General features: G+C 56.9%; 1 protein-coding gene across 2 annotated transcripts; it reads left to right on the forward strand.

Annotated features, from left to right (window-relative positions):
- On the forward strand, positions 1-25,192 carry RASSF7 (Ras association domain family member 7). Of its 2 annotated transcripts, none has more exons than XM_080405625.1 (6): positions 1-7,353; positions 20,699-20,852; positions 21,054-21,958; positions 22,924-23,092; positions 23,757-23,867; positions 24,528-25,192. In XM_080405625.1, the coding sequence occupies exons 2-6, from the start codon at positions 20,750-20,752 to the stop codon at positions 24,557-24,559; spliced, it is 1,320 nt and encodes a 439-aa protein (XP_080261751.1). In that variant the 5' UTR covers positions 1-7,353; positions 20,699-20,749; the 3' UTR covers positions 24,560-25,192. The 2 variants fall into 2 exon arrangements, with proteins under 2 accessions (XP_080261751.1, XP_080261752.1); XM_080405626.1 differs by having other exon boundaries at positions 1-6,386.
- Positions 25,193-25,593: the final 401 nt, after the last annotated feature.

The raw sequence follows: 25,593 nt of genomic DNA on the forward strand, positions 1-25,593 counted from the left end.
GCTCTGGTGCTTGGTACCAGCCCCCGCAGCAGGATGATGCTGTGGGTGAGGACCTGGGGGGTTGGGAGACCTGTGAGGCTGGGGGTGCAGGGTTCCTGCATGTCATGCGCGGGGGTTCCCAGAGCACAGGCTGGCAGGTGGCTTCTGAGGCATGGTGTTGGAAAAGCAATTTGGGACCAACAGGAATGGCACGAGTAGAGAGCAGGAAAAGGTGTCCCGAAGGGTGGAAGCTGTGCTCCTCCCCAGGCTCAGGCGCCCTCCCAGTGTGAAACTGGGAGCCCAGGCAGGGAAGGAAGGGGAAAGGCTGCAGCGAGAACCAGAAAAACCTGCTCGCGCCAGCCGGGGATTCACATTACTCACACTGGTTTAAAACAGGTCAGGTTCGCTTTGGTTTCAAGGCAGAGATGGCCAAACCGCCTGAAGACTCTTAGCCCAGCTCAGAGCAGGTCCAGGCTCCCACGTACCCCTTTGCTGCGCCACTGCCCACCACGCTCTCCTAACCCGCCGCCAGCGCGAGGTCGCACCGGGGATTTACGCCTTCCCAAGCAAAGGCTGGGCTAGGGGCGAGCACACCGGCACGTTCCCAGCCCACCTGAGGGGTGCCAACCACCAGCAGCGAGGTGGCCCCCGGGGGCTCACACCCCCTGACCACGCTGCAGGCTCTGAGGAGGCTCACCCAGCCAGTTTGCTGGCTGAAGCTGGGCGGGAGGCAGCTCCTGGGCTGCTCCCCGGAGCAAAGGGAGAGTGGTCTGCATCCCCCCGATGCTCTCACCGGTGAGAAGCTCACGGCAGCAGTGCAAGCTGCCCACACCACGCTTCTGCCCACCAGGAGACGGGCCAGGTGGCTCAGCCCCATATGACTTACCGGGTCGACTGGGTGTGAGTAGCGGGGGCAAAACCGCTCTTTCGTTGGGAAGAAGGAGGGAAAAAGAAGCTAACAGAGTCAGGAATCAGATCGTCCAAGGCTGATGGCTGTCTCTGCTGATTAGGCAGCAATAACAATAATTTACCTTTGAATCGCAATAGTTCATCACAATGCTTTGTGCCTCCCTCATGAATACTTGCCGCTTATCTTACCTCTCTTGTTCAGGGAATCTGAAAGCACTTCATAAACATTAATTATTCCTCCACACCTCTGCAAGCAAACATTATCCCCATTTTGCAGCTAGAGAAGCTGGCCTCACCTAAGGAGACAGTAACCGAGCAGGGATGCAGGAGCCCAGAGAGCAGGTCCCGACCCCAGCTTCGGCCACAAGCACCTTGCTGCAGGGAGCTCTGCAGCGCGGGCACTGGGGGCATAACCCAGGGTAACTCAGACCCTCACCCACGCACATTTCTGTGTTTGCCACCATTTTCAGGTGGCAGGAAAGGTGCAAAAAAAAGGGTGAGGGCTGCTCCCGCCTTGGAGAGGTCTGCAACGTGGAGCTCATCGCTACCTCACCGCCTTCAAGCCTCCACCATGGGGACCAGGCACCTGCCAGCGTGAAGCACCTGTCATTATTCACAGCAGGACTCTCCCTTTTTTAATGAGGACGTTAATGACCCTAATCTGTTGGTGTGAGTGTGGTTAATCCCACAGCTCTAAGGCCTGGCAGTTCAGAAACTTTTCCTCTCCTGCCTCCTCATGCCTCACTTTGCATCCCAACCAAAGGCCTCGGCACTGGGATGAGTTGGTGGGACTTGTGCAAAGCAGAAGGCAGCGACCCCTGTCCCAGCTTGAAAATTGGGCTGCTGTGCGTAAATCTCCAGGACACAACAGTAAGGAAGCAGGCCATTCATCTCCCACCTCCCACCAGCCAGGGCCGGGTGACATGCCTAGTGCCATGCCGGAGCAAGATGCTTGATGTTAAACCTGTGCTCAAGTGCTTTGATGGATCTTGGTCCTTGCGGGAGTCCGGCACTGTGGATGTGGTGTGTGACAAAGATGTAAATTAAGGGGAGGATGTCCTCTGAAGATAATGAGCAGAGGAGGGGAGGACGAGAGACCGAAGATCCATGTAAGGCCGGTGGTAGCCTGTTGGGAGAGGGTGTATATATGTATATATGTTGTTTCTTTCAGACATCCAAGAGTCGACTTCTGGAAGCCAAATAGATGCCAGCATCAGAGCGGGAGGAGGGTTGTGTTTCATAGACTAGTCATGGTGGATTAAATGTAAATGAATCTGCAGCTTGATGGACAAATGGGATCAGTGCCGGGAACCCCAGCTCCTGGTGGGAGATGGATTAGTAACGGGTACCGGTGCATTGGCACGCAGGGAGGGAATGAATGGCAAAGCAGGGAGGTTTCCAGCGCTGCCCGGCCTGTAGCACCGCAAGAAAGAGACATCTCCAAGCTGAAAGAAGAGAGGTCAAGCCTAGATAAACACCAGCTTGGTCCCCCATCGGAGAATCACTGAGGCATGAAGAAAAACTTTAACAGCTGCAATGCTGCTTTTGAACCTCCCAGTAAAAGGGGGGGTCAGGAGGTCAAAACTTTCAATGCCTCTGGGAAGGAGAGGACTTTTCCCGGCAAGCCTTTGAAAAACCCGAACTAAATTAGCATGACCACACTGCTAAACGCTTGGGAAACCCGGACGGCTCGGGTCACAGGCTCCCCCAGCAGCAGCACGGCAAAGAGCTGTTGCGTTCCCATACTCAACAGCCATAATTAATGGGGCTATTTCCTAGGCGAGAGGCAGATCTTGAGAACCCTTCCCAGCACCTGGATGGGAAATAAAAGCTTGTGGGATGTGCCCTGGACATCCTTTCTCCTCCTGACACTGTTGCCCTTTCCCCTTTCTCTCTCTCCTGCCCGTTTTCTCCCTTCACTTGTACCCAGCGTTGTTTCGGCTGGTTCTCCCTCCCCTGCCCCGGGTGCGCGCGGCTCAGCTCGCTGCCGAAGCGGGGAACAGCGATGAAGCCGCAGTGACCCAGCTGTACTTTTCCCTGCAGATGCTGGACGGGAGCGCAGGAGCTGCAACAGAACCACATCCTTTTTTTTCCTACTTTTTCTTGCAAAAGGGGTGAGAGCCCTGCTCCGCATTTTGAGTTATTCGCTTCCACTTTGAAGGTGGATGTTGCTGGTTTGGACCTTTTGCAGGAGGCGTTCTAGCAAAGAGCAGGCGGCGCAGGTTTCTGGAGGATGTAGGGACCCGAGATTTCTGGCTCTGACCCCATCGTGGGTTTGGGTTTTCACAGTGCTGCCTTCCCATTTGGCTCCCGTCCCCCTGCAACATGAGCCTCCTGGGCACTGCTTCTCTCCAGCCACTTTGCAGGTCACCTTCCCCCGCAGCTCCCACCGCCGGAGGTGTGGGGGGCAGATATGCACACGCAGGCATTGCACTGCTGGTAGCATTGTCAGAAGAGTCCTGTGTGCCCTGCGAGGTGCAATCCGAAGACATCAGAAGACCAATATTGCCGAGAAGTTGGCCGCCTAGGGCTGCCCTGCCGCAGGCTGCTGTCGTGCCCCCCGTTCCTATCGCAGCCGCGGGACACAAGCGCTCCGCAACTTTGGCGGGCTTCCTGGGGAAGCAGGATGGACACTTCATGGAATAAAGCGGGAGGACAGGAAGCACATGGCGTTTCAGAGGCCAGAAGGCCTGCCCTTGGAGGGGAATGGATCGCCTTCCCACCGGACCAAGGTGTCTCCTCCCCGCGAGCCCCAACCCGGGCTGGGGGGGGGGGGAACAGTGGGGCGCTGGCTCTGCGGTGCTGAGCCCCGATTCAGCTTTCCTGTGATGCTGCGGCATCTTTTCTTGCTCGTGTCTCTTGTTGTCCTAGAAACAGAGGAAAAAAATTCTTCCAGACAGGCCCTTTTGTTACATTTGAGGCAGCATCTTCGGTCTCTTAGCAAAACAGTGCATGGTTGCATAATACAGCCCTTGCCGGAAAAAACAACGGTGGGTTCAAAACCTTCCAACGCAACCTGGAAAAACTTCGCACCCTCCAAACTTTCCCAAAGTCCTACGAGTCCTGAAAGGGTCGATAGGCATTTCCCAACCCTGCTACCAGTATGTGCTGAGCAACAGGAGGCTGTGCTCCTGTATACATATTTTACATACATATACAAATATATATATATATAGATTTATATTTGTGGTAATATATATGACACATCATTTATATGTAGGTCCTCACTTCTGGCTTTGAACTACAGCTCTTGTGGTAGGGAGAATTCTGCTGGAAGAGAAAGTCAGCTTGCCGTATGGTACTAGCCACTTACCCCTCCCGGTGCCAGGGCTCCCCTGGAAGTGCTGGGATTTTGGGGGTGGTTGCCTTTATTTGAGAGGGAAGCTCGTTTTCTGGGGGAAATGTGCCCTTCTGTGTGCTGAGCGAGGCAGGGATGCGCTGGGGAATTCCTCTGTGACACATGAGTGTCGTGGCTGTGCCAGGAAAGGATGGTGACTGTTAAATTTCCTGAGGCTCTTGGGGTCCGGAGGCACATTCCCAAGGTCTTGGGATGTCCGCAGCCAGGGGAGAAGGAGGGGAAAACACCATGGGGACCATGCAGCCCTTGTTCGCCCAGAGGGAGGGGGCTGCAGCTCCTGCTTCCAACAGTGCCTGGTAATTGATGCTGGAATATCAGAGGACCTTCAGGCAGGCAAGAAGGCTCCGGAGCCGTGATGCTGACAGCTTCCAGCTCCTGTGGAGACCAGCGGCTGTGGGGCATCTCTGTAAATCTGACTTCTCGCTCTTTCCCTTTGGCGATGGGCCTGAAGAAGAAACTTTCCTCTGCCCTGCCCTCCCAACAACGGTCAGAGGGGTTTGGCCTTCAGCACAGAGCCCCAGCCCAGCCGTCCTGCAGGTCCTGGTGCCTCACACACCAATTTTTGCCTTGTCCCCCAGTCTGATGCGGTGCCACATGGTAGCACAGGCTAACACTGGCGTGCTGGGGCCACCTCAGATGGCCAGCCCCGTGGAGATGCGTGCTGTTAAGAGACGCTATCTGTGATGACCTGCTATGGGCACACGGTACATTTGCGCTCATGAGGGTGGTGGTTTTTTGCCTTTTTTTTTTTTTTTTTTTTTTTGGCAAACATATTCTGTATCTTAAGAAGCCTCAGAACAAAGAGCCTTCTTGTTGTGCTCCTGAGCGCATCAGCCAGCCAGCATCATCTCTGGGGAAGCTCAGATAGGGTTACTGTCTGGCCCGCAATGGGGAGGGTGCTGGAGGGACCAAAAGGGACCAAAGGACCTGCTTGGTTAAAATTCAGCTGCTAAAGATGCTGAGGTCGCTCGGCTCTCCTCCCAAAAGCAGCTTGCCTGCTCAGCTCCAATGAGCGTGTGACTCTTTCAACTTTTAAGCCCCACCTGTAGAGCACCCGGCGAGGAGCCTCTCGGAGCACAGACCCCCGAGATCAGCTCAGTCACTGTTGCTGGGTCAGGCCCTGGAGATGGCCTCGGGGCCACGGGGGCTTGGGGAATAAAACCAGAGGTGGGCTGGGACACTGCAAGGCTTGGAGGAAGTGGTCTGTGAGCAGCCGGGCTGGAAGAAGTCACCAGGATGAAACTGTCCCCTGGATGAAACTGTCCCCTGGACACTTCCATCCCTCTCAGCTGATGGAAGGCACAGACAACTCTGTAGGGCAGTGGACCAAGGGATCACGCAGGCTTGCGAGTGCAGGGTTGGGAGTTTATTTATTTCCCACGGTAATGGCTTGGCTTGGACAAGGGAAAAGAGATTTCCAATCTTTTCTAAAGCTGCTAAAGGTAGAAAGATTTAAAACTCAAAACCTTTTTTTTAAAAGACAGCCGTCCTCGGTAATGGCAAACAAACCTCTGCTCGGTTTGTGTCCGATTAGGATCTCAGCAGAGTATCCAAGCTAATAAATAAGATATGTATCTCCTGAGAACAGCTTTTGTTTTTTTCTTGCATAGATCTTTGTTCCTCCTGCGCCGTAAGGTCTCCGGGGCATGGCCCGTGTTACGGAGTGCCAGGTGTATTATCCAATTTTAGGAGATCATAATTATGAGGAATATGTCAGAACAACAGAAAACTTCATTTAAAAACCCAATTAAAACTGCCGAGTGACAGCTACATACTCGTGTGTTGCATCACCTCCTAGTCCCAGCAGCTCGGATGCGGGGAAGCGGGTAGTTAAGGACGTTGTAAACCTGACGAGGTCGATGTGAGATGGGGATTTGTAAAAACTAACGCCCGTTTCGTGACAGAGCAGCAGCCCTGCCATCAGTTTCAGGGCGCCCACCTGGGTCGCCAAGGTCTGATGGATGGGCTGTCCTTTCTCATGAGCGGGATGATGTTGCACAAGAGTTGCTGGAAAAAGAAATAGCCAGGCAGCGCTGTGCCTGCCCCGCCAGCACGGCCATGGCTGGAGCATCCTCATGATGGGGACCACCAGGCTTGGGATGCTGAGGCTGGTGCCACCGCAGCCGTCCTCATCAGAAGGGTATGGGCGTGTGAGGCGGGGGGAGCTTTCAGAGGGGGCTTTTTTGGGAGCTGGGCTGGGAAAAGCAAGTGAAGGGAGGAGGTGAGGAGTTTCCAAAGCCTCCGGCATGACAGCAAGCACCTGCTTCTTCCCAAACCGGATGAACCTGTCTCCCTCCCGTCGCCTCTCTGCGGTTTTAGGGTGTTCGAAGCCCCCGGCCAGCTGAATGGTGGTGGTGGTGGGGGGTGCTGCCCCCCCCCCAGCACCAGGCCAGGCTCTGTCCCTGCGAGGGGGGGCCGTGCCCCTGTCCCACCATTGACCTGCCACACCAGGCAGCTGGGGGGCTTTCTAAAAAAAGGAGAATATGAGACTTCTCTTAAAAAACATGATAATGATTTAAGGCTTTTTCTTTTTTGGAAGAAAAAGAGAGTTTCAGGCCTTTTTCAAAAATAAAAGGAGAAGTAATACTTTTCAATAGAGTTTTTTTATTTAGAAGGAGATTTTAGGACTTTGGGAGGGGAAAGGAGATTTTAAGAGTTCTGAGTTTTTAAAAAATCAAACGGGAGGATTTAAGACTTTTTTAAAAGGAGAATTCTAAACTTCTTTCTTTAAAAAAGGAGGATTTAAGACTTTTTTTTGAAGGAGAAATCTAAACCTCTTTTTTCAAAAAAGGAGAATTTAAGACTTTTTCTTACAGGAAAATGCTGAACCTCTTGGTTAAAAAGGAGGATTTAAGAATTATTTTTTTTAAAAAAAAAAAGAGAATTTGAGACTTCTAAAAAACCCAAGGGCACCGTGAGCCTTCGGGGCGGGGCTCACCTGCCGGGGAGGCGTGGCCAGAAGGGGGCGTGGCCGGGCGGGGGGGCGTGGTCGGACGGGGGCGGGGCTGCAGGGCTCCGCGGCTCCGCGCTGCGGAGCGGAGCGGCGGGAGCGGAGCGGAGCGGCCGGCGCTGCCGGGGAGCCGGGGCCGGGGCCGGGCCGGCGGCAGGTGAGCGCGCAGCGGGGCCGGGCAGGGCCGGCCCTCCCGCCGAGGGGCAGCCGCCGCCGCCGCCGCTTTGCAGCACCGCGGCGCGGCCCGGCCCGGCCCGGCCCGGCCCTGCCCGGGGAGGGAGGCGGGGACGGAGGCAGGCGGGGAGGGGGCGGCGGCGGCGGCGGCGTGCCCGGGGTGAGCCGTGCCCGGGGTGAGCCGTGCCCGGGGTGAGCCGTGCCCGGGGTGAGCCGTGCCCGGCGCAGCCAGCACCCAGCCCGCTTGCGGGGCCCCCGGCACCGGGGGTAGCCCCGCTGTTTGGAGGTGCGGAGCGGGACAGGTGCCTGCAGGACCCCCAGGGCCCGTACCGAGAGCTGGCAGCGGCTTTCGGCACCCGCAAGCCCCCTGAGCCCAAGCCGTACCGGCCGTGTCCCGCTTGCTCAAGCGCTGGGTGGCTTGGCCCCCCCGCCGGGCCGGGGCACCGGGGGCTGGCACCGGCACCCCCAGCGGCTCCCAGCGCTGGAAGGGGCAGCATCGTGCTCCCACTTGTCCCCCAGGACACCAGCCGGAGCCCCGGGCTCTGCGCTGGCTGCATCCATGGGGCCAAGCTGCCCGTCCTTCCCCCCCTTCGGAGACACCCCAGTTCCCCAAGGAGAGGGGTTAAATTCCTCGAGGCGAGCCTGGCTCCCTGCTGCATACTTCTGATGCCTTCTGTGAACTCTGCCGGCAGGTTGTTTCGTAACTCCACTTCTCGCCCGACTCCGCTTCTGGCCCGATGAGGGTGGGAGAGCAAACTCCTCTCCCTGGTTTTTCCCTGCCCTGCAATAGCACTTTGAAATTGCACGGTTTAAAAAGGGCCAGTTGCGCGGTTAAAAAGGGCCAGTTGCGCGGTTAAAAAGGGCCAGTTGCGCGGTACAAAGCCGAGCGCAGGTTCGGCGATGGCGTTGCACGGGGAAGGGGTCGCGGCCATGCGGCTGCACTCAGGCAGAGCGGCTGCATCCAGCGCAGCCCGTGGCGCTCCCCTCGGGATGGCAGATTTCAGGAGGAATGAGGAAGAGGCAGGTGGAAACGGGTGAGAAATGCTCTGGAGAGGCAAGACGGGAGCTTGGGCCACCGCTGGCGGTAAGGCAGGCCGGCTCCCAGGGATGCCGGTGCTAACGGCGTGCTGGCGGGCCCTGGCTCGGTGCTGTGCCGAGACTTGCCGGGCAGGCGCTGGGCCCGGCAGCGTGTGGCAGCACGAACGGCGGAGCAGGGCTGTCAGATGGCGGGGTGCGGGATCCCGCCAGGCTCCGGCAGCGGCGCCGTGTGCCCACCTTGCCCGCTGCCCGCGCCGGGTGGCCGGGGGTCGCGCTCCCACCGCCGCAGGGATGGCAGCTCTGGGGGAGTGGGAGCGGGAGCCCGCGGGCACATGCTGCGTCCGCAGCGGTTGTGTGCGGGCAGCGTGTGCGAACGCCGCTTGCCTGCCTTGCTGGGCACTGCCAGCCCTGTCTGCTGGGGAAGGGGCTGCGGGGAAGGGAGGATGCTCTTGCCTTCTGCTGGTGCCGCTGGAATGCCAGGAATCCTCCTGCATCCCGGTTATCTGCCTAGAGAGCCTGAGCACGGCGCCTGGCCTCCCTCTCGGCATAGCTCCGCTGCCTTCCCCACACTCTCTTGAAAGGAATAGCATGGAAATTGGGAAGCCCCCCCCATCCAAGTACACGCATCTTCCCAAAGCCTTTCGGCAGTGCCGGCAGGTGCCCGGTGCCCCACAGTGGTGAGCACTGTGGGGCTGGGGGTCCTGCGCTCTGAAATTCCCTTGTGAGGGGATGCCGGTTGCTCTAAAAAATAAAACTCTTTGCAAACGAGTGTGGGAGAGATGATAGTTAGCTCTACCCAGGGCTTGAAGGGGGGTGGCGGCGGTGGACCTGACCAGCAGTCTGACCCTGAGATAATAAAACAAGAACTGAGGATGATTTTTTAATTTATTTTTTTTTTAACTTATGCTTAAGAAAAGTGAGTTACAGCTGCACACAGATGCTCAGTAGCTTGGGGTACCCTCAGGCCCTAGGGAGCATGCTGGGGAGCTTGCCAGGCTTCACTAAACCTTTTGGCAGCCAGGTGGTAGGCAGCCAGAGCGGCGTGGTGATGTCCAGGCTGGATCACCCTGGGGGTGCTCCCTGCCCTGCTCTTTGAAATACAACTTGACCAAAAAAAGGTGGCGGGGGGTAATTACTGGAGATCCAGGGAGTTACTGTGCCTGGGCAAACAGGGGAGCCTCTGTGCCAAAGTGTTTTTGGGGACTGGCTGTGAAATGGGGCTGGGTGGGAGCTGGTGTGCTGCCCACCTCCATCGCGGGGACGTGTGTCACGGTTGCCACCACGTGCTGCAGGGGGACGTTACCCAAGTGCACCTGCCGCTGTCCCCTCTGGTTCTTCTCATCCATGTTTTCCAATGTGTCTCTGTCCTGTCCCATTTGTGTCTTCTGCTATGGGGAAAAACCTCCGGTGGTGGCTTGGAAGTGACCCAAGCCCATGTTCTGTTGTCCCTCAGTGTGCCAGGGAGCAGGATGCTTTGGGACCATGTCCAGGCAAGGGGTTGGTCCTCCCTGGCTGGGAGGCCATCGCGTGCGTGCCAGGGCTTCGGAGCAGAGCGGTTCTTTGAGTGCCACGATGTCAGGCGCGGTGGCGGCCAGGGAGAGGTCCAGGACCTGCCTGACGGTAGGTTGCTCTGTGCCCGGGTTTAACTAAAGGCGTGAGGGACATTTTAAGTATTAGCTCCGTGTCTACGCATTGTTTTCAAGAGCATCTTTTTATGGGATGTTCCTCAATCTGCCCCAACTTGTCTGTGCCCTTGTAAACCGGCGTAGTCAAATTAAGGCATAAGCGTGTCTCCATGGAAGGTTTTTAACAAAATCCTATTATTGCAAATGATTGCTAACAATTTTATGTCCTTCCATTTTTCGGATGCCAAGTTCATGAGCTTCTAAAAGCAGCTGATTATCTGGCTTTTTGTGGACTGGTGTCAGCACTTTCTTGAGGGCTGGGGTGCTTCCAGCTGCCCCGGGCAAGTCATCTACAGTAACTCATTGCTTAAAGAAAGGAAGGAACAAGAAAGGGAACAAAAAACCCCAAAACCCACAACACTTCTTACCTGAAGACATGGGTGGATCAGCCCTGAGCTGGAAACTTTGGGGCAGTTGAGCACTGCCTGAATTTGGGAAGGCTTCCCCTGCTGCTTCGTAGCCCTGCTGCAGCTCATGCTTTGAGGAGCCGCATGCTCAACCCTCCACGTGTGCCCCCAGATGCCTCCAGCGTAACTGGGAGGACTGGTGATGGGATGCTACGGTGCTCTAGACAGAGGTACCCCAAGTGGTTAGACCTAGCACCACGCTCCCGAGCCTGGGGACTTTGGAGGCACCTATAGCATCCTATAGGATGGCAGCTGGGTCAGCAGAAAAGCCGGGCGAGCGGCAGCATCCCTTTGCTCCCTGCTTTTCCTGCCAGCCCGGGGAAGCCGCTGGCTGGTACTGTGAAGCTGCCTGGCTGAGGGATCACGGGAAGAGCATTATTTTTAGGGTTTGTGCTGGTTTAATAATTCCTGCCGGGAATATCACTTTCCCCAGGAGGTGCAGGTGTGTAGCAGGGAGCTGATCTCCACCTCCGGGTGCTCGCCTGAGGCGCCGGTGGTGTGCCGGGGGTCGGATGAACGCCGCAGGCTTCTCTGGACAAGAATAAAGATGGTCGGGCTGGGGTTTTTGGCTGCTTTGCGGTTGCTGTTTTCACTCACTGATTTTTATTTATTTATTTTTTTTCCAAGTTCTAGCAACATTTGGAGGTGGCAGCGCTTCTCTCTGCAAAGCACCAGCACAAAGCGGGGGGGGGGGGGGGGGGGCAGGCGGTGGGCTTCTACCTCTCCGCGTGTCATGATTGGTGCTGGGGGGTTCCTGCAACACAATGCCCAACCAGCTTCTCTGACGGACAGCCTGAGCTTAATTAGTTGGCAGGAAGCAGCTCGTGGTCTCCTTGATCTCTTGACCAGTATGCCCAGGTCTTTGCTTAATGGTTTGTGCTTGTAGGAAGTCAGGTGTTCCCTGGGCTTGCTCCGAGGACGTCTCTCTCTCCTTCCTTCCCTCCCTGCTCACGTTCCTTTGGGATGTGGATTTCTCAGGGCAGCTTGTCAAGTCCTGGGGGTCCCATCCCAAAAGGGTGGGTGGCTCTGCCAGGCTTTCCCAGGGCTAACCCAGCCTGGGCACCAGGTTGTACCACGTCATGCCTGGTCTGAGGTATTCCCACCTGCCCCACCATCGATGAGGGGAAAAACTGTGTGTGCGCAGGGATTTGTGCCACGGAAAGGACTCCTGTAGGCTTTTTTTTTTTTTTTTTTTTTTTTAAAAAAAAAAAAAAGTCCTTTTCTATTGCTCTTTCTAGTCTTTTAAAAATCCTACAAACTCAGCGTCTTACGTTGCGAAAGGACATTTGCTCTCCCGCTCTGGCAGGGAAACGTCCCTGGGACCCAGGAGTGGATGCGCTAGAAACAACATTGCTTTGCAGCTTTGAGATGCTGCACGCCAAGGACTAGCTGTCCCCCAAATCTTCTTTGCCTCAGGTAATTTTTGGAGTGTTTTAACGTGGTTTGAGGATTGCCCAGGCTGTGTTGTTGGGCTTGGTGCTGTCCTCTTTGAATTCGCTTGGCTTTTTCGTGACCTGCTGGGAGTATAAAGAAGTTGAGGCAGGAGGTTCAAAAGGCTGAGCTTCCCCAAAGTGACCCCAGGTGAGCATGAGTTGCATGAGGATTAAGCTCCTAAATGCTTCTGGGGAACAAAAAAAAAAAAAAGATATTTTTATTGCAGGTCCTTCCCTGTGCAGGCAGGGGGGCCGGCACAGACCCTGGCACTGGTTCCCATCCCCTTTTGGTCTTTTGGGTATCACCAAGTGCTGGCAGAGCCCTTGACCTTAGCATGGAGACCTGTGGAGCCCTTTGCCAGCATAGAAACTACTTCAGCCAGAGGTTCCCTGCCTCCTGACAAGGTGGCTTTGGGGATCAGAGTTGGTCACGCAGCCCTGGTCTCCATCGCTCGTTGGAGGACGTGACTGGTACCCACCATGGATGGGAGTTTTAGTGCCAGGGAGGGGACTGAGCTGCCCCTCCAAAGAAGTGTCTCGATTTCAGTGCTTTAAAGAGCTGATTATCTCAGGGTGGGTTCTGGCGGAGATGGGTAGCACCTCCACCTAATTAATCATGTGCCAGGTAGCGTGAAAGCGGAGACTTCTAAAATACCCAAGTGTCTTATCAAAGCTTTCAGCCTGGATTAATTCTAGGTCTCTTGTTTATTTGTCTCTGCATCTATGTATATGTGAGAGAAAGAAAGGAACAAATTCAGCTCTCGGCAAATGGTCATTAAAGGCCTTTTTAATCCTACAAAGTTATAAATAAATATCTGTGGCAGCATGCACCTGCATATTCATCAGTGCGTCCTCTCCTCTGGAGCCCCAGCAGCGCGTCCTTGGTAGCAGGGTAGGAAACTGTGAGTTATTCTGGAAATGGAAAATAAAATCTGGAAGGTTTATCCCTGGTTTTGCATTTGCTAATTTGTTAATTACCCTCTCCCCTAGGATGAGAATTGGAGTGGAAAGAGGGTTGCTGGTGGCTGACGCCAGCTCTTCTGAAGGAGGCTGGAAGGCAGGTTGCGGGGAGAATATTTGTAGGTCATTTGGCTTTTTCATGTCCCTGGTCCTATTTGGAGGAGAGGTGCAGAGCCTGAATTTTCCTGTCATCCTGTGGAAATGAAATCCTTGATCACTTTGAGATGAGCCGGGGAGACATCCCTGCGGGTGGCCAGGGTGCATCTCGTCCTCTGGGCTGGATCACAAGGAAGCTGCACTTTGAGGGTCTTTTCTGGCTCTTCTAGAGACACTGGGAGAAACTGCTCCTTGGTTGGGTTTTCTCCATTTTGGTCTTGCCTTGAGGGAGAGAAAATGGAAATTTGGAGGAAATGGTAACACTTCTCCTCTTTGGCTGGGGAGGAGAAAGCAGGTACTTTGGGTACTTCAGAGTGTTTTCCAGGGCTTGAACAGGCTCTTGCATCTCCAGATTCGCAGCATTCCTCCTGCATCCCACGTGATGAAAAGTGTAAGCTGTTTTCTGACTTGGGGAATGGGCTGTGTAATAACGAGGGAATATTCACAAACTGCAGCATGCATTTGCCAATAGTGGCTGCGGAAGACGAACGTGGCAGAGATGCTGGACCTGCAGCATCGTGCCGGTGTTTGCATGCAGATGGTCTGGCAAATACCCTTCAGAGCTTGGCTTTTTAAGGGCTGGATTGTGAGTTATCCATGAAGGAACGGACATTTGGGCATCCCGGAGCTGCTGCACTGGGGCTCGCAGCTGGGCAGCAACTGCAGGTACAGCGGTGCCTTGACAGCTGAAGAGCGAGCGCCAGATTTTTGGTGTTAAAAAATGAAGGCAGCAGTTCTAGGGAAAAATTGAGGGGCAGACTCGACCCTGAAAGTTTTTCAAGTACAGCCCCTCATCCTTAAGGCTGATCTAGCTCAGCCCGGGGCCCAAAGGCACCCAGACCCAGCCGTGCCCAGAGCTGAACACCGAAATGGCTCCCCAGCTCCTCCTGGGCTCGGCATCCAGGCGGGCTCAATCCCGCATGGAAAAAGGAGCACGGCAGCACAAAGGCTTTCCCTCTTTCCCCTCTGATCTGCCTGTGGCTAATTTTGCTTCGCCTCCTTGAGAAGAAACTATGCATTTACTCTCAGGTGCTTTGTGAAGTGGCTCTTGGCTGGGCTGGGTGGCAGCGGTTACAGCGGGTCCGTGCCCACGGCAGGCTTTGCTAGCCAGCCTTGCCAGCCCTCCTCCCGCCGTGGCCAGTAACCATGGGTGCTGCAAGGGAGAAACACGATGCATGAAGGCGAGGAAGACGATCCTTCCCCTTCCAGGCTGAAACGCTGATACCTGTGCGTGCAGTAGGTGGACGGAGGGGTTTTTTGCTGCTTTTAATTTATAATGAGCTTTCAGGTGGTTGCTCAGCGGCTAGTAAACATCCCCGAAATGTCGTCGCTGCCCACAATCTTTGGTGTTTCAACACGTGGCTTGACGCTGGCCTGCCATGGCCACAAACCTGGGCTTCTGAGGAGGGGGAAAAGAAGTTCTCCAGCTCCTTCCCAGTGCTGTTTCTAAAGCCTTTGTGTGGGTCCGATTCCACAGCAGACCCAAAAGCTTGGGTGAAAAAACCAGTGAGAGAAATCCCTGCAGGTGTGGCTGGGACGGGGTGAGCATCCCCCGCATCCGCCAAGGGGTGAGCCTCCCTCCCTTAAATCCTCGCTGAAGGCCATCACCCCGAGGCCTGTCCCCATCCTGCGTCGCAGCCCTGGGCAGGATTTGTCCCAGGCTCTTCCCACCCTGCTCGGCATCGGCCAGCCTTGCTGGCACACCCCAGGCATGTTAGCGTGGGGCTGTAATTTTGGGGAGGAAGTGGAGCCTCTATTTTGTTCTTAATGGGGTTTGCTGGGGTGGTGTTTATGGCTCTCCAGGAATCCGTCTCTTTGGGCAGTTCCTGCAAGGTCCTAACGTGTGGGACGCGTGCCCCGTGGGGTGCTGGGGGGCTTCAGCGGTGGTCTGTGACTTCAGGCTCAGGTGATGCTTCAGCACTTGAGTGACATAAGTGCCACAGGGCTTAGTTCTCCAGGTCTTGGCCTTTCAATCTGCTTTGGGTGCAAAAAGCCCTTGACATATGGGTGTCCCTTCTGTGGGTGCTGAGTGTGCGTTACACACCGCGAGATGCCCCCACGGAAGCCGCTCGCTCTAGAAGTGCGGCGGAGCCCGGGGACATGTGTGGGCTGGCATCCGTCCATCCATCCGTCCATCCATCCATCCATCTGCACGTCCCAGCAAAGCTGCACCTTCGGGGTGTGTTTGCGGTGTCCCTGTCCCCACCTGGGGCTTCTCCAGCTGGAAGAGGAGAGAAAAGCAGAGCCTGCAAAACCCTCGTGTGGTTTTGAAATTACTAATTTTGGTCGTTTGCTGATTTTTAGGGCTTGCTGTCAGGCATGCTGTGTGGAGCAGGGAGCTGGATGGAGCGCGGTGGGTGGACCAAGGATGTGGGGACTATTATGGCCACCCCTAAATAAGCTGCTTGGGTTTGAATTAGAGCCCTGTGCCTGCTGCTTCCTTGCTCCTGGGTGCTTGTGGCCACCTTGTGTAAGAGCTGGTGGCTTCGATAGGTCTCGGCGGTGAGTAACACTTGCACACCCTCCTTGTGATGGTGGAGGGGTGAAGAGCTGCCTCTCTGGGCTGCCACCACGCTGGTAGGACTTGTTTGTCACCTCTTGAGCTCATTTGACCCTTGTCAGCTCTTTGTGCCAGGATGAATTAACCCATTTGCTGCCTCAGGCTGGAGCCCTGTGCCTGTGTCCTGGTGGCCCTCATGCTGCAGCAGGGGACGATGACCTCTTTGGTAGGTGGCTCTCTTGGCTGCTTTGTACCAGGCCAGGAGATGGTGTCCCTTCAGGATCCCAGGCCAGCATCCTCAGGAGGAGCGTGGCACCGTGGAACTGTCCTGCACCGCATGGCTACAGGCAGGGCTTTGCCTGGCGCTCCCTGCTTGCGGTGGCAGCGACCATCATCGGTGGTCACCAGCCAGGCTCTGCTTTGTGGACAGCTCAATGAGAGCTTTGGTTGATCGTCTCCACCTAGCGTGGGACCTGCCAACTCAGGAGGAGCTGCAGCTCTACCATGGCTGATCATCTGCATCCAGCCCAGGAAGTGCCACAGCACCAGCCCCTGCCGTGGCTGATCTCCCCCGCAGTGTTGGACCTGCTGGTGACATCAACAGCCCTCACCTTTGACCATGGCATCACCTTCTGGCCTGGGATGGACACAGCATGGAAGGGTCAGCAAAGCTCCTCTACCCCTGCAACAGCCCAGCTGAGGGCAGGTGATGCTGCTCCAAAAGAGGGACCCAAGGCAGGAGGACACTACATGGGCTGGAGGGGAGCCTGGACCATGGCCCATCCCCTCCCGCCTGCTGCAGGATGGGCACCATCAGGAGGCTTTGATTCCCCATGGATCTTCTCCACGTTGAGTCATTTCTCGCCCGAGTAACGGGCAGGCTTTAGTCCCACCAGAGGGTTTCAGCACACGGGCAAGCACCACCTCTTCTGTTTGGTGCCCAGGAGCTGGGCCCGGTGCTTGGGGCAGGGAGGGACCTCAGGAAGCATTAAGCATTAAATAGCTGCTGGATGCGTCAGCGTGGCAGCTGATGGGGCGGTGAGTCACGGCCAGCCTGCCAGCGCTCCGGCACGCAGCGTGGTGGCACCCGGCCGCTCCTCCCCGCTCCTCCTCGCCTCTTGCTGTTTACTCCTGTATTGGGTTTATTTTTTTTTTTATTCATGTGTCTGCATGCAGCTGGGATGAGCATCCCTCCTGGCATCAGACAGGAGAGGAATGAAAGGGTCAGGTTCAGAGCAGGAATAAAATGACCAAGAATACCCCAGCACCTGCCCGGAGCACATCCAAAGGGATGCAGAGCCGCTGGTCCCCATGGACACCTTGGTCCTCTTTGGATGGTGGGCTCATCACAGCCTGCTCAAGTACAAATACATCTTTATTTATTAATTATGAGACTTTATAACCCTACCCCAGCTCAAACCCTAGCCCCAAAAGCTCGCCTTCTGGCTTTTGGCAATTTTAATCAGGCTTGCTGGGAAGCTCCCCCCGCGCCGCCGCTCTCCTGCCTGCCCAGCCCCATACCCAGCGCTCTGCTGGGGGTGGGCATAGCTGGGGAGGAGAGTGAGCCCCCAGAAACGGGGCAGACCTTGGCACTGGCGGGATGCTCGGCTCAAAACCTTCATGCTGGTCCCAGACGGTGCTTGTGTGGAGCTCTGGAAGAGGCGTTTGGGATGCTCTGGGATTCTTGTTGCAGCTGATGACCTTGCTGTTGGCTGCAAAATTGGTGGCATTTCCCTAAACAGATATTTTTTTTTTTTTTTCTTGTGTGTGGCAAAATGTTGGAGAGAGGCACTTGCAAAGTGTTTGCAATCCTTGGCTGGAAGGTGCTGTCCCAGCTTCTGAGAGTCCCTGTGGGGGACATGGGGGGAGTCCCTGCAAATGGGGGGCTGTCCTCGCTCCTGGAAGGAGGGCGACTGGCCACTTTTCTTGGCTGGCTGTGTATCATTTCAGGTCCAGGGAGATCACCAAACCCTTGTGAGTCCCAGCAGCCATCAAGATGGTGGTTTGCAGGAGCTGCACAAAACGTGCATCCTCCAGCACGTGCAGAAATGCTCCTTCAGCTCCTCTTCCTTCAGCCCAGCAGCTCTGGGGAGGCTGGGAGACAGCAGCGCCAGGAAACAACATAAAGCTGCAAGAGACGAGATTGTTACTTTTTTAAAAAAATATTATTTTTTTTTCATAGTGTCAGCATTTGAAATTCTAACTCCCAGTTAGGAGATTTGTTGAAGTGGTGGCATGAATCATCCCTACCTTCAATTTTAAGACCTATCTCATGGGGAAAGGAGCAGTAACTTAGTCACTTTGTTAGTTTCCTTCCGATAAAAATGATTTAGAAATCAGTGGAGCAGGGAGGGTGGATAGGAATAGAATGCAGTTCTCCCCCCCAGAAAAAGCCCTTTTTGCTCCCTGTCGCTGTAACGAAGGCACCCACTGATTAAACAGGGGGTTGGCAGCAAAACTGGGGGTGGGGGGTGGGTGTTTATATTTGCAATTGGAGCCCCCCCCCCCCGCTGGTTTTTTAGGAGTGATGGTAAAGAGCTGGGGGGGGGGGGGGGAGGGGCAGCGGAGGTGGTGCTGGGGGTGAGGGGGAGAGTTGGGCGTTTATTGCCCGGTGGGTTTCTTTGAGCCGGGGTGATGCTGGCGTGGTGGGGATGAGGCGCTGCTTGCGGGCTCTGGTGTGTCCCCCCCTCCCCGAGCAGTGACTGGGGGTGCGAGGAGCATCGCTGGTCCCCCCAGATGAGGATGAGCCTTCATCCCATCTGTGAGCCCGGGGCTCTGGGGGGAGAGGGGCAGCCAGGCTGGCTTTGGGTGGGCTGGGGGAGCTGATCCTGCCCTGGGAAGGGGCGAGGAGGGAGCAGCCCCCAGACCTATTTACCCCTGCCTTGCAAGGGGGCAGGTAACATCCTGGTACCAACAGCCAGCCTGGGCCAGTGACCCCCAAAATCCCCGGGGCTCACGGCGAGCGCTTGGCTAACCGGGGCCTCCCCCGTGCTAACCAGGATTAAAGGATAACAATAAATAATAATACACCCAATGGGATTTTGGGGTGCTGGGGGTTGCGGCAGGGCGAAACGCAGCGGAGACGGGTGCACCAGCTGCTTTCTGAGGGGGTTTCCCCCATACTGGGGGTGGGGGGGGAAGGTGGCAACCACCGCTCCCAGCTTTTTGGCAGCAGCACAGGAGCTGCTGGTAAATGATTAAAAAAAAAAAAACCAACACCGGGGCGGCCGGTGGGGCACAGCTGGAGGCGGGTGCCCAGTGTGAGCCCCGAGAGGTGCCCGGGACCGGTGTGCCAGTGGTCATCCTGCCCCTGCGCCCAGCAACCCCCAGCAACTGGGATTTTGGGGCAAGGTGAGGCTGCGCCGCGCGATTCAACCCGCCGCGTTATTTTTCCTTATTTATTTTTAAGTTCCTGGCACTCCCTGTGGGGTCTGGGATAGGGGAAGCTGGGTTCGCTGCCAGCCGGGTCTCCGGCCAGGGTGGGGGGGATGCTCCCTGGGGTGTGTTGTTGCCCCAAATGGGGCGTTAGGGAGCCGTGGCAGGGGGGACGGTGGCTTTGGGGGAGCTGGGTGGTGCTGTGGTGGCCCCTGGACTTTGCTCCGCATGCCGGGGGCCGGTTGCAGCTTCGAACGCGCAGGTAGGGGAGCGGGGCCAAAATCCAGCTTCGAAACGAAATTGGACTAAACCTTGCAAATTTTAGTGGGTTTGGGCTGGCGGGGAGGTCGGCCGAGCCCAAGGTGCACTTTCCCCCCTGCCGGATTTCCCTGGCCACCCAGCCAAGGCAAACATGAGCTCAGTGAAGAGGCATCCGCAGCGGCCGCCCCGTGCCACGTCTCGGCGGTGGGCAGGGGGGTGGCACCCACGGGACCCGGCACCCACGGGGAACGGCCTCGCCGAGCCGTACCTTCCCCGGTTTCTCCTTGCCTTTCTGGAGCCATGGCTAAAATCTCTCGTTGCCGGAGGCGGGACCCTTCAAAGCCTCCCTTTGATTGCTCAAGCAGGCAATAAAAAATAAGGAAGAAGTGGTGTTTCACCTGATCAAGCCTTCTTGCAGCCCGGCTGCGTGCTCGGGAGAGCTGGAACAGAGGGATGGCGAGGCCACGACCAGCCGGGTTAGGTTGGGAAAGTGGTTTGGGACCAACCCCTGGACAAAGGACCTGGAAATTTCCTATATAGGTCCCACCACCCAGGGCTTTCAGGCAAGTCTGATGCTCGAAAAAACAGCGTTATTGGGGGGGGAAGATATCTCTTTGCATGTGTTTGGGAACACTAAGCTCTGATATTTGAATTCTTTACAGTTCGCATTTTTGTTTTATTTTATTTATCATTTTTTTGTAAGTCACTTGCGGTCGTTGAGCTGCTGGAAGAGGCAGGAGTGCAGTGCGCCCGGGCTAACAGATGTTATTTTAACGCAGGAGTAACTGCCGGGTGGGAGTGGGGCTGGGCACTGGTGCTGGGCAGAGCATCCCCCGGGAGCCTGGGTTTCACTGTGGGCGCTCGTCCTGCCCCCCCCTCCCAAACCCCACCTTTGGTCACGTTTTTACGCAGGAAGAGGCTTTATTTTAATTTCTTAATCCCTCTCTGATAAATTGAGATGGCGGTAAGGAGATTAAAATGTGCATTATCTGCATCTTCTCTCGGTATGCTGCTGCAAGGCTGGGCGCCCAGCGGATTCTCTGCCTTTTCCAGTATTGTTTGGAAAATCCACTGGTGCCGTGGTGCCAAATTGTCAGGGGAATCACAGTGAAAGTCCAGCAAACCCATAAAAAGTTGGTGCTCGCAGCAGAAATGACCTGGGCATCTCCCTCTGGGCCCCACGCAGGCACACGAACCCCGTCGTTTCCCACTACAGGAGGGTTTGGACCGGCTGCTCAAGTCCTTTTATTTTTTATTTTATTATTTATTTCTATAGTTATTATAAATAGAATATATTTATTTATTGTTTATTTTAACAATATCAACAAAAAAATGCCACCGGTGCAGGGGGCGAGCCACGGCGGTGGGTGGAGGGGGCAGCGAGCAGCCGCTTGGTCTAGGATGTGCCTTTCGGGGGGCTGGCGTTGAAGGTGATTTAATGACTCCGCTCTCAGTGCCTCGTATTCCTCGTTAGCGGCTTGGGCTGGAAACCTGCTTTCTTTTCTCCGTGCAGGCAGCCCATCCTGTGATGAGCCAGCGCGCCTGAGCCCCGGCAGCCGTGGGGATGGAGCTGAAGGTCTGGGTGGACGGGATCCAGAGGGTCGTCTGCGGTGTCTCGGAGCAAACCACCTGCCAAGAAGTGGTCATCGCCTTGGCACGGGCCATCGGTGAGCCATCTCCGTCTGCCGGGGGGCGCGCCTTCGGGGGTGGAGGCATCTGCCCCGCGGATGCCCCATCTGCCGGTGCTTCTTGGGAAGAGACTTTGGGTGGGTGGGGGTCACGCGTTGGGTGGCAGAGATGTCCCCCACCTCGGCACGCCATTGCTGGCCTTGGCTTTCCCCATCTGACGCGCTTGCTCCTCCCGGCAGGTCAGACGGGCCGCTACGTGCTGGTGCAGAAGCTGCGGGAGAAGGAGCGGCAGCTGCTGCCGCTGGAATGCCCTCTGGAGTCGCTGGCCAAGTGCGGGCAGTATGCCAACGACGTGCAGTTCGTCCTGCGGCGGACGGGCCCCAGCGTGGCCGAGCGGCCCTCCTCGGAGGGTGCTCCCCAAGCCCCCGAGAGGACGTTCATCCGGGCCAGCTTGCCCATCAAACCCAGGCCCGCCGGCACGGATGCACCCCGTTCCCGGGAGCCAAAAAAATCTATGACCTTCAACTTGGGTCCTACAGGCTCGGGAGACCCGTTTGCCATGAGCCGTTGGAGGCACCAAGCGCGGGAGGGGATGGACTTGGAGGGCGGTGGGGTGGTCCAGCCCTCCAAGGAGGAGCTGTTTAGGAGGGTGCTGCGGCAGCAGGAGCAGCTGCATTCCTTGGAGGCCCACGGGGACACCCTGGAGACGGACCTACGGCTCTGGGAGCGCGGCCGGCTCACCGGCCAGGAGGATGAGATCCTCTACCTGGAGCACCTGGTGCGGAGGAACGAGACAGAGCTGTGCGAGGAGGAGTTTTGGCAGAGCGAGCTCCGGCTGGAGAAGGAGTGTGAACGGGAGCGGCAGGAGCGGGTTAGGAGCTTGCGGGCCAGCCTGGAGGAGTACACCCAGAGGATCTACGAGCTGAGCGCCCGGACCGAAGCCCTGCAGGAGGAGATCCAGTGGGAGATGGCCGAGAGGGCCAAGAGGGGGAAGGAGACCCCTGCGCCCAGCCCCACAGAGCTGGAGGACATGGCTGCCAAGATGAAAAGGGACCTGGAGACCAAGGTCAAGCAAGGCACCCAGCTGGAAAGCAACCTGGCCAGCGTGGAGAAGGCCCTGGAGGAAGCCGAACGGAACCTGCAGGTAGATAGGGCCGGCCTGGGCAGCCCCCCGGCGTGGTAGGACCTGCAGCAGGGCACGGGACCGGCTTTCCAGCGGCGTGGGGCTGATGGGTTGGGTGGGGTTGGTCTTGCCCCACGTGGCTGATGCATGTGGGGCTGGGTGCGCAGAGGGGGGCTCAGCAGCGGTGACCGCTGTTGGCGGGGGACACCACCACTGGTACCCAGCCAGCGCGGGGTCCCACACCCGTCACTCTCTGGGCTGGGGCTCCGGCCGGCCGGCATGTGGGGGGTGCAGCATCACCCCGCTCCGGCACGGGTGCGGGTGCTGGTCCATGTGCGGGGTCGGCGGTGCAGGTGCAAGGGTCGGTGTCATCTTGGATAAGGGGGTCGTGCAGGGGGGCAGCATAGGTCCCCGTGGTGCAGCTACACGAAGCCTTTTGACCGCACAAGCTGTGCTGGGGCTCAGGCTCACCCCGGGGGGCTGCACAGCATGGAGGTGGCAGCTGTGGAGCTGAGGGACCCCCCCGGCTCCCCTGGCCGGCACCCCCAGCATCAGGGGGTGCAGGCGCTGCGTGGCACCCCCCCTCCGCGCACCCAGTCCGTTTCGGTGGAGCAAAAGGAAGAAGTTGTGCGCAGCCAGGCGGTGGTAGGCCCCGTCCCCAGGCAGCCATGCTTCCAGCATCTCACGCGTCTGACAGCTGCTCGCACCCTCTTGTGGAGATGCGGCAAAGCAGGACCATTCCCAAAACATGGCCTTCCTCATCCCTAGCTGATCTTTAAGGTCCCTTCCAAAAAGCATTCTGTGACTCTGGGCACCTCCTGGTCCCGTGGGCCCCCGGAGAGGGGCGGCCAAGCCGCGGTACCCCCGAGGTCCCCTCTGCCAGCTCCGGCAGGGTGAGCCCCAGCGGGGGGGTGTGCTAGCTGGCTTTGGGGCATGGGGGGGATGTGGGGCTCACCCTGTCCCTCCCCTTGGTGTATGTTTTGCAGGCCCAGACCCAAGAGCTGGAGGAGTTAAATAAGGAGCTGAGGCAGTGTAATTTGCAGCAGTTTATTCAGCAGACGGGGGCCACGGTGACCGTCCTGCAGGCCAGGTCCGAGGAGGATGCCCAGCCGGAGCCGAGCCCGCACGAGCTGCCAGCCTACCAGAGAAACGGAGGTCAGCATGCCACCGCCGGCTCGGCCACGGGGGCTGCTCCGTGGGACCCCTGCCTGCTCCCTGCCTCCCCTCCGAGGGGGTCAGCACCCCCTCCGAGGGGGTCAGCCCCAAAGCTGCCCGGTTCTGCCCTGGGCACTGAGGTTAGGCAGCAGGAATGGGGGTTTGGCACTGGCACGGCGGTTGCTCACCACCCCGGGGGGGCTCTGAGGTTTGCCAGCCCTGGGGCTCCTTCCTCCTCCCCACTGAGGCCTCGGGGCTGCTTGTAGCCATGCTCAGGGGTCGGATCCTGCACTGCCGCTCTTGGGGCCGGGGTGGCCGCAGGGAGCTTTCCTTTGCAGCGTTGCTGGGTGCAGCGGCAGCAGAAAGCTGGTGGCCGAGGGCCAGCATCAGCCCCCAGGGGCCAGGGGCTGGTGGGGACGGGCTCCGGCTGCTGATGACCTCTTTGTGTTTGGCAAGGGAAGGGTGAGCGTGGTGGCTGGAGCCCCGTCCGTGTCCTTGCAGGGATGAGAGGAGGTGGTGGTGGGCTCTCGTGGAAGGGGATGGGGGGGAACAAGGGACCTGGTTGTGTCTCCTCCAGAGAGGGGGACATGGCTGCCCCACAGCCCTGCAGCGGCCATGGGAGGCACGATCCCTGCTGAGCCAAGCGTTTTTCCCCATCCCTTAGGTTTTCCTCCCAGCACCAGCACTGACTCCCCTCCCCGGACCAGCACCAAGCAGTTCCTCGGCCACCCCAGGACCCTGCCGGAGCCCCTAGTGTCCAGCCTGAGCCCCGAGGGTACGTAACGTACGTTCTGGGGCGAACCCAGGAGGACGTGTGGGAAGGAGGGAGAGGCTTTTGCTGCCCAAAACGGGCTGCAGAGAGCGAGCACGTGCTGGGAGCGGGCGGCTGGAGATATATAAAGATGCCATTAGGAAGAGCAAAGCTTGCATCCTGGCAGCCTCCGCGCGGCTGCCGGGCAATCCGGCACTCTGCCTGGTCAGGAGCTGGGGGGATGCTCCTCACCCCCTCTCCTGCCACCCCGCATCCCCCAGGACTAAGACTTTGCTGGGGTTAAGATGGGAAGGATTTGGCTCCCATCTTTTACAAGAGTAATGATCTGCTCGATGGTGGGGACCAGTTCCCCCCAAAACCCCTTTCACCTCCCGTGACCCTTCCTGCACCGTCTTTTTGGGTGCAGCGAAAGCAAGCTGCGACATCCCTGCCTGCCGTGGCGATGCCACCTGCATCCCAACATCCCATTCCCCACATCACCATCCTCTCCATAAAACCGTACCGCCACTGTCTTCACGGTACAGAACACCCATCCCTATCTCAGTCTGGGTGTCGTGGCGTGCGCACGTCCATCTCCCAGTGTGGGAGTTTCCCATCCCCCTGCTCGCGAGGGCTCGCCTCCCGTGATGGGGTCACTCAGGTTGGTTTCGTCTTGTCTTGCAGTTGTATCAGCCAGGCAGAGCATCTGGAGGTAGAAGGGCCCCGGCCGGCGGAGGATGGATTGCCTTGCAAGTGTAACTGTATAAATAAACCATATTATATATATTTATACATATATATATCTTTTTTTTTTTCTTTTTACTGCTTTATATCGTGAATGGATGTGGACGGCCAGACTATTTTTACAGACTGTAAAATAAAACCAGAGACCGACGAGACAAAGCAACCCTTTTCCCCTGCGGATGGAAGTAACCCACTTTCTTCTATTTTTTTAAAGTGCTTTCTATATTCAACAGAAAATAGCGGCACTCCCACCCCACACAGCCTCCTCAAATGGCCCATGGTGTGTTTGGAAAGGTCCCCGCTCTGCAGAGGAGAGTGAAGCGGGGATGGAGACGTACCTGGAGGTCGCTGGTGTGGAGCACGGGCAAAGGTCTGGCAGGAGCAGCCTGTCCCCCGGCTGCACGGGAGGTGCCGGAGCAGCTCTCCAACACGTTTCTGGCCCCCCTCGGGGTTTTTTTTAATATTGTTTTATTATTATAAGAAACCTGAAGTAGGAACCCCCTTTCCACGGTGCTGCGGACCAGGCTTCGAGGGAGCAGGGAACACACAGTGGGGGCTTGTTTTTCTGAAATCCACCTCATTTTTCAACTTTTTTTTTTTTTTTTTTTAATTAAAAAAATCAGAATGAGCTCTTCCCCAGTGGTGGCATGGGTAGGGAGCAGGACCAAAACACTCTTGGTGACATTTCACTGATTATTTTTTTTTTTTCTTTACTTGATGGCCAGTAGTTGCTCTTGGGTTTTGTTCCTCTGTCTCAGTGGGTCGCCTTGTATTTTAATTGCAAAACCAAAGCGGTGTGGGGTGGGGATGATTTATCCAGGAGGTCCCCAAGCCTGTTTTCAACGCGTCGTATGCAAAAAAAAATGTAACTTGGGCACCGCATTCGCCATAAAAACCCTGCTTTCCCCGTACGAATGTAATCCTGTGTGCTGCGGTTTCAATTTTCAATAAATCTTTGGGAAAGGATTTGAGCAAAGCGAGCGTGAGCGTGCTGTTGTGGCCCAGG

This window comes from Falco punctatus (genome assembly GCF_963210335.1).
Source record: "Falco punctatus genome assembly, chromosome: 10".
Classification (NCBI taxonomy): Eukaryota; Metazoa; Chordata; class Aves; order Falconiformes; family Falconidae; genus Falco; species Falco punctatus.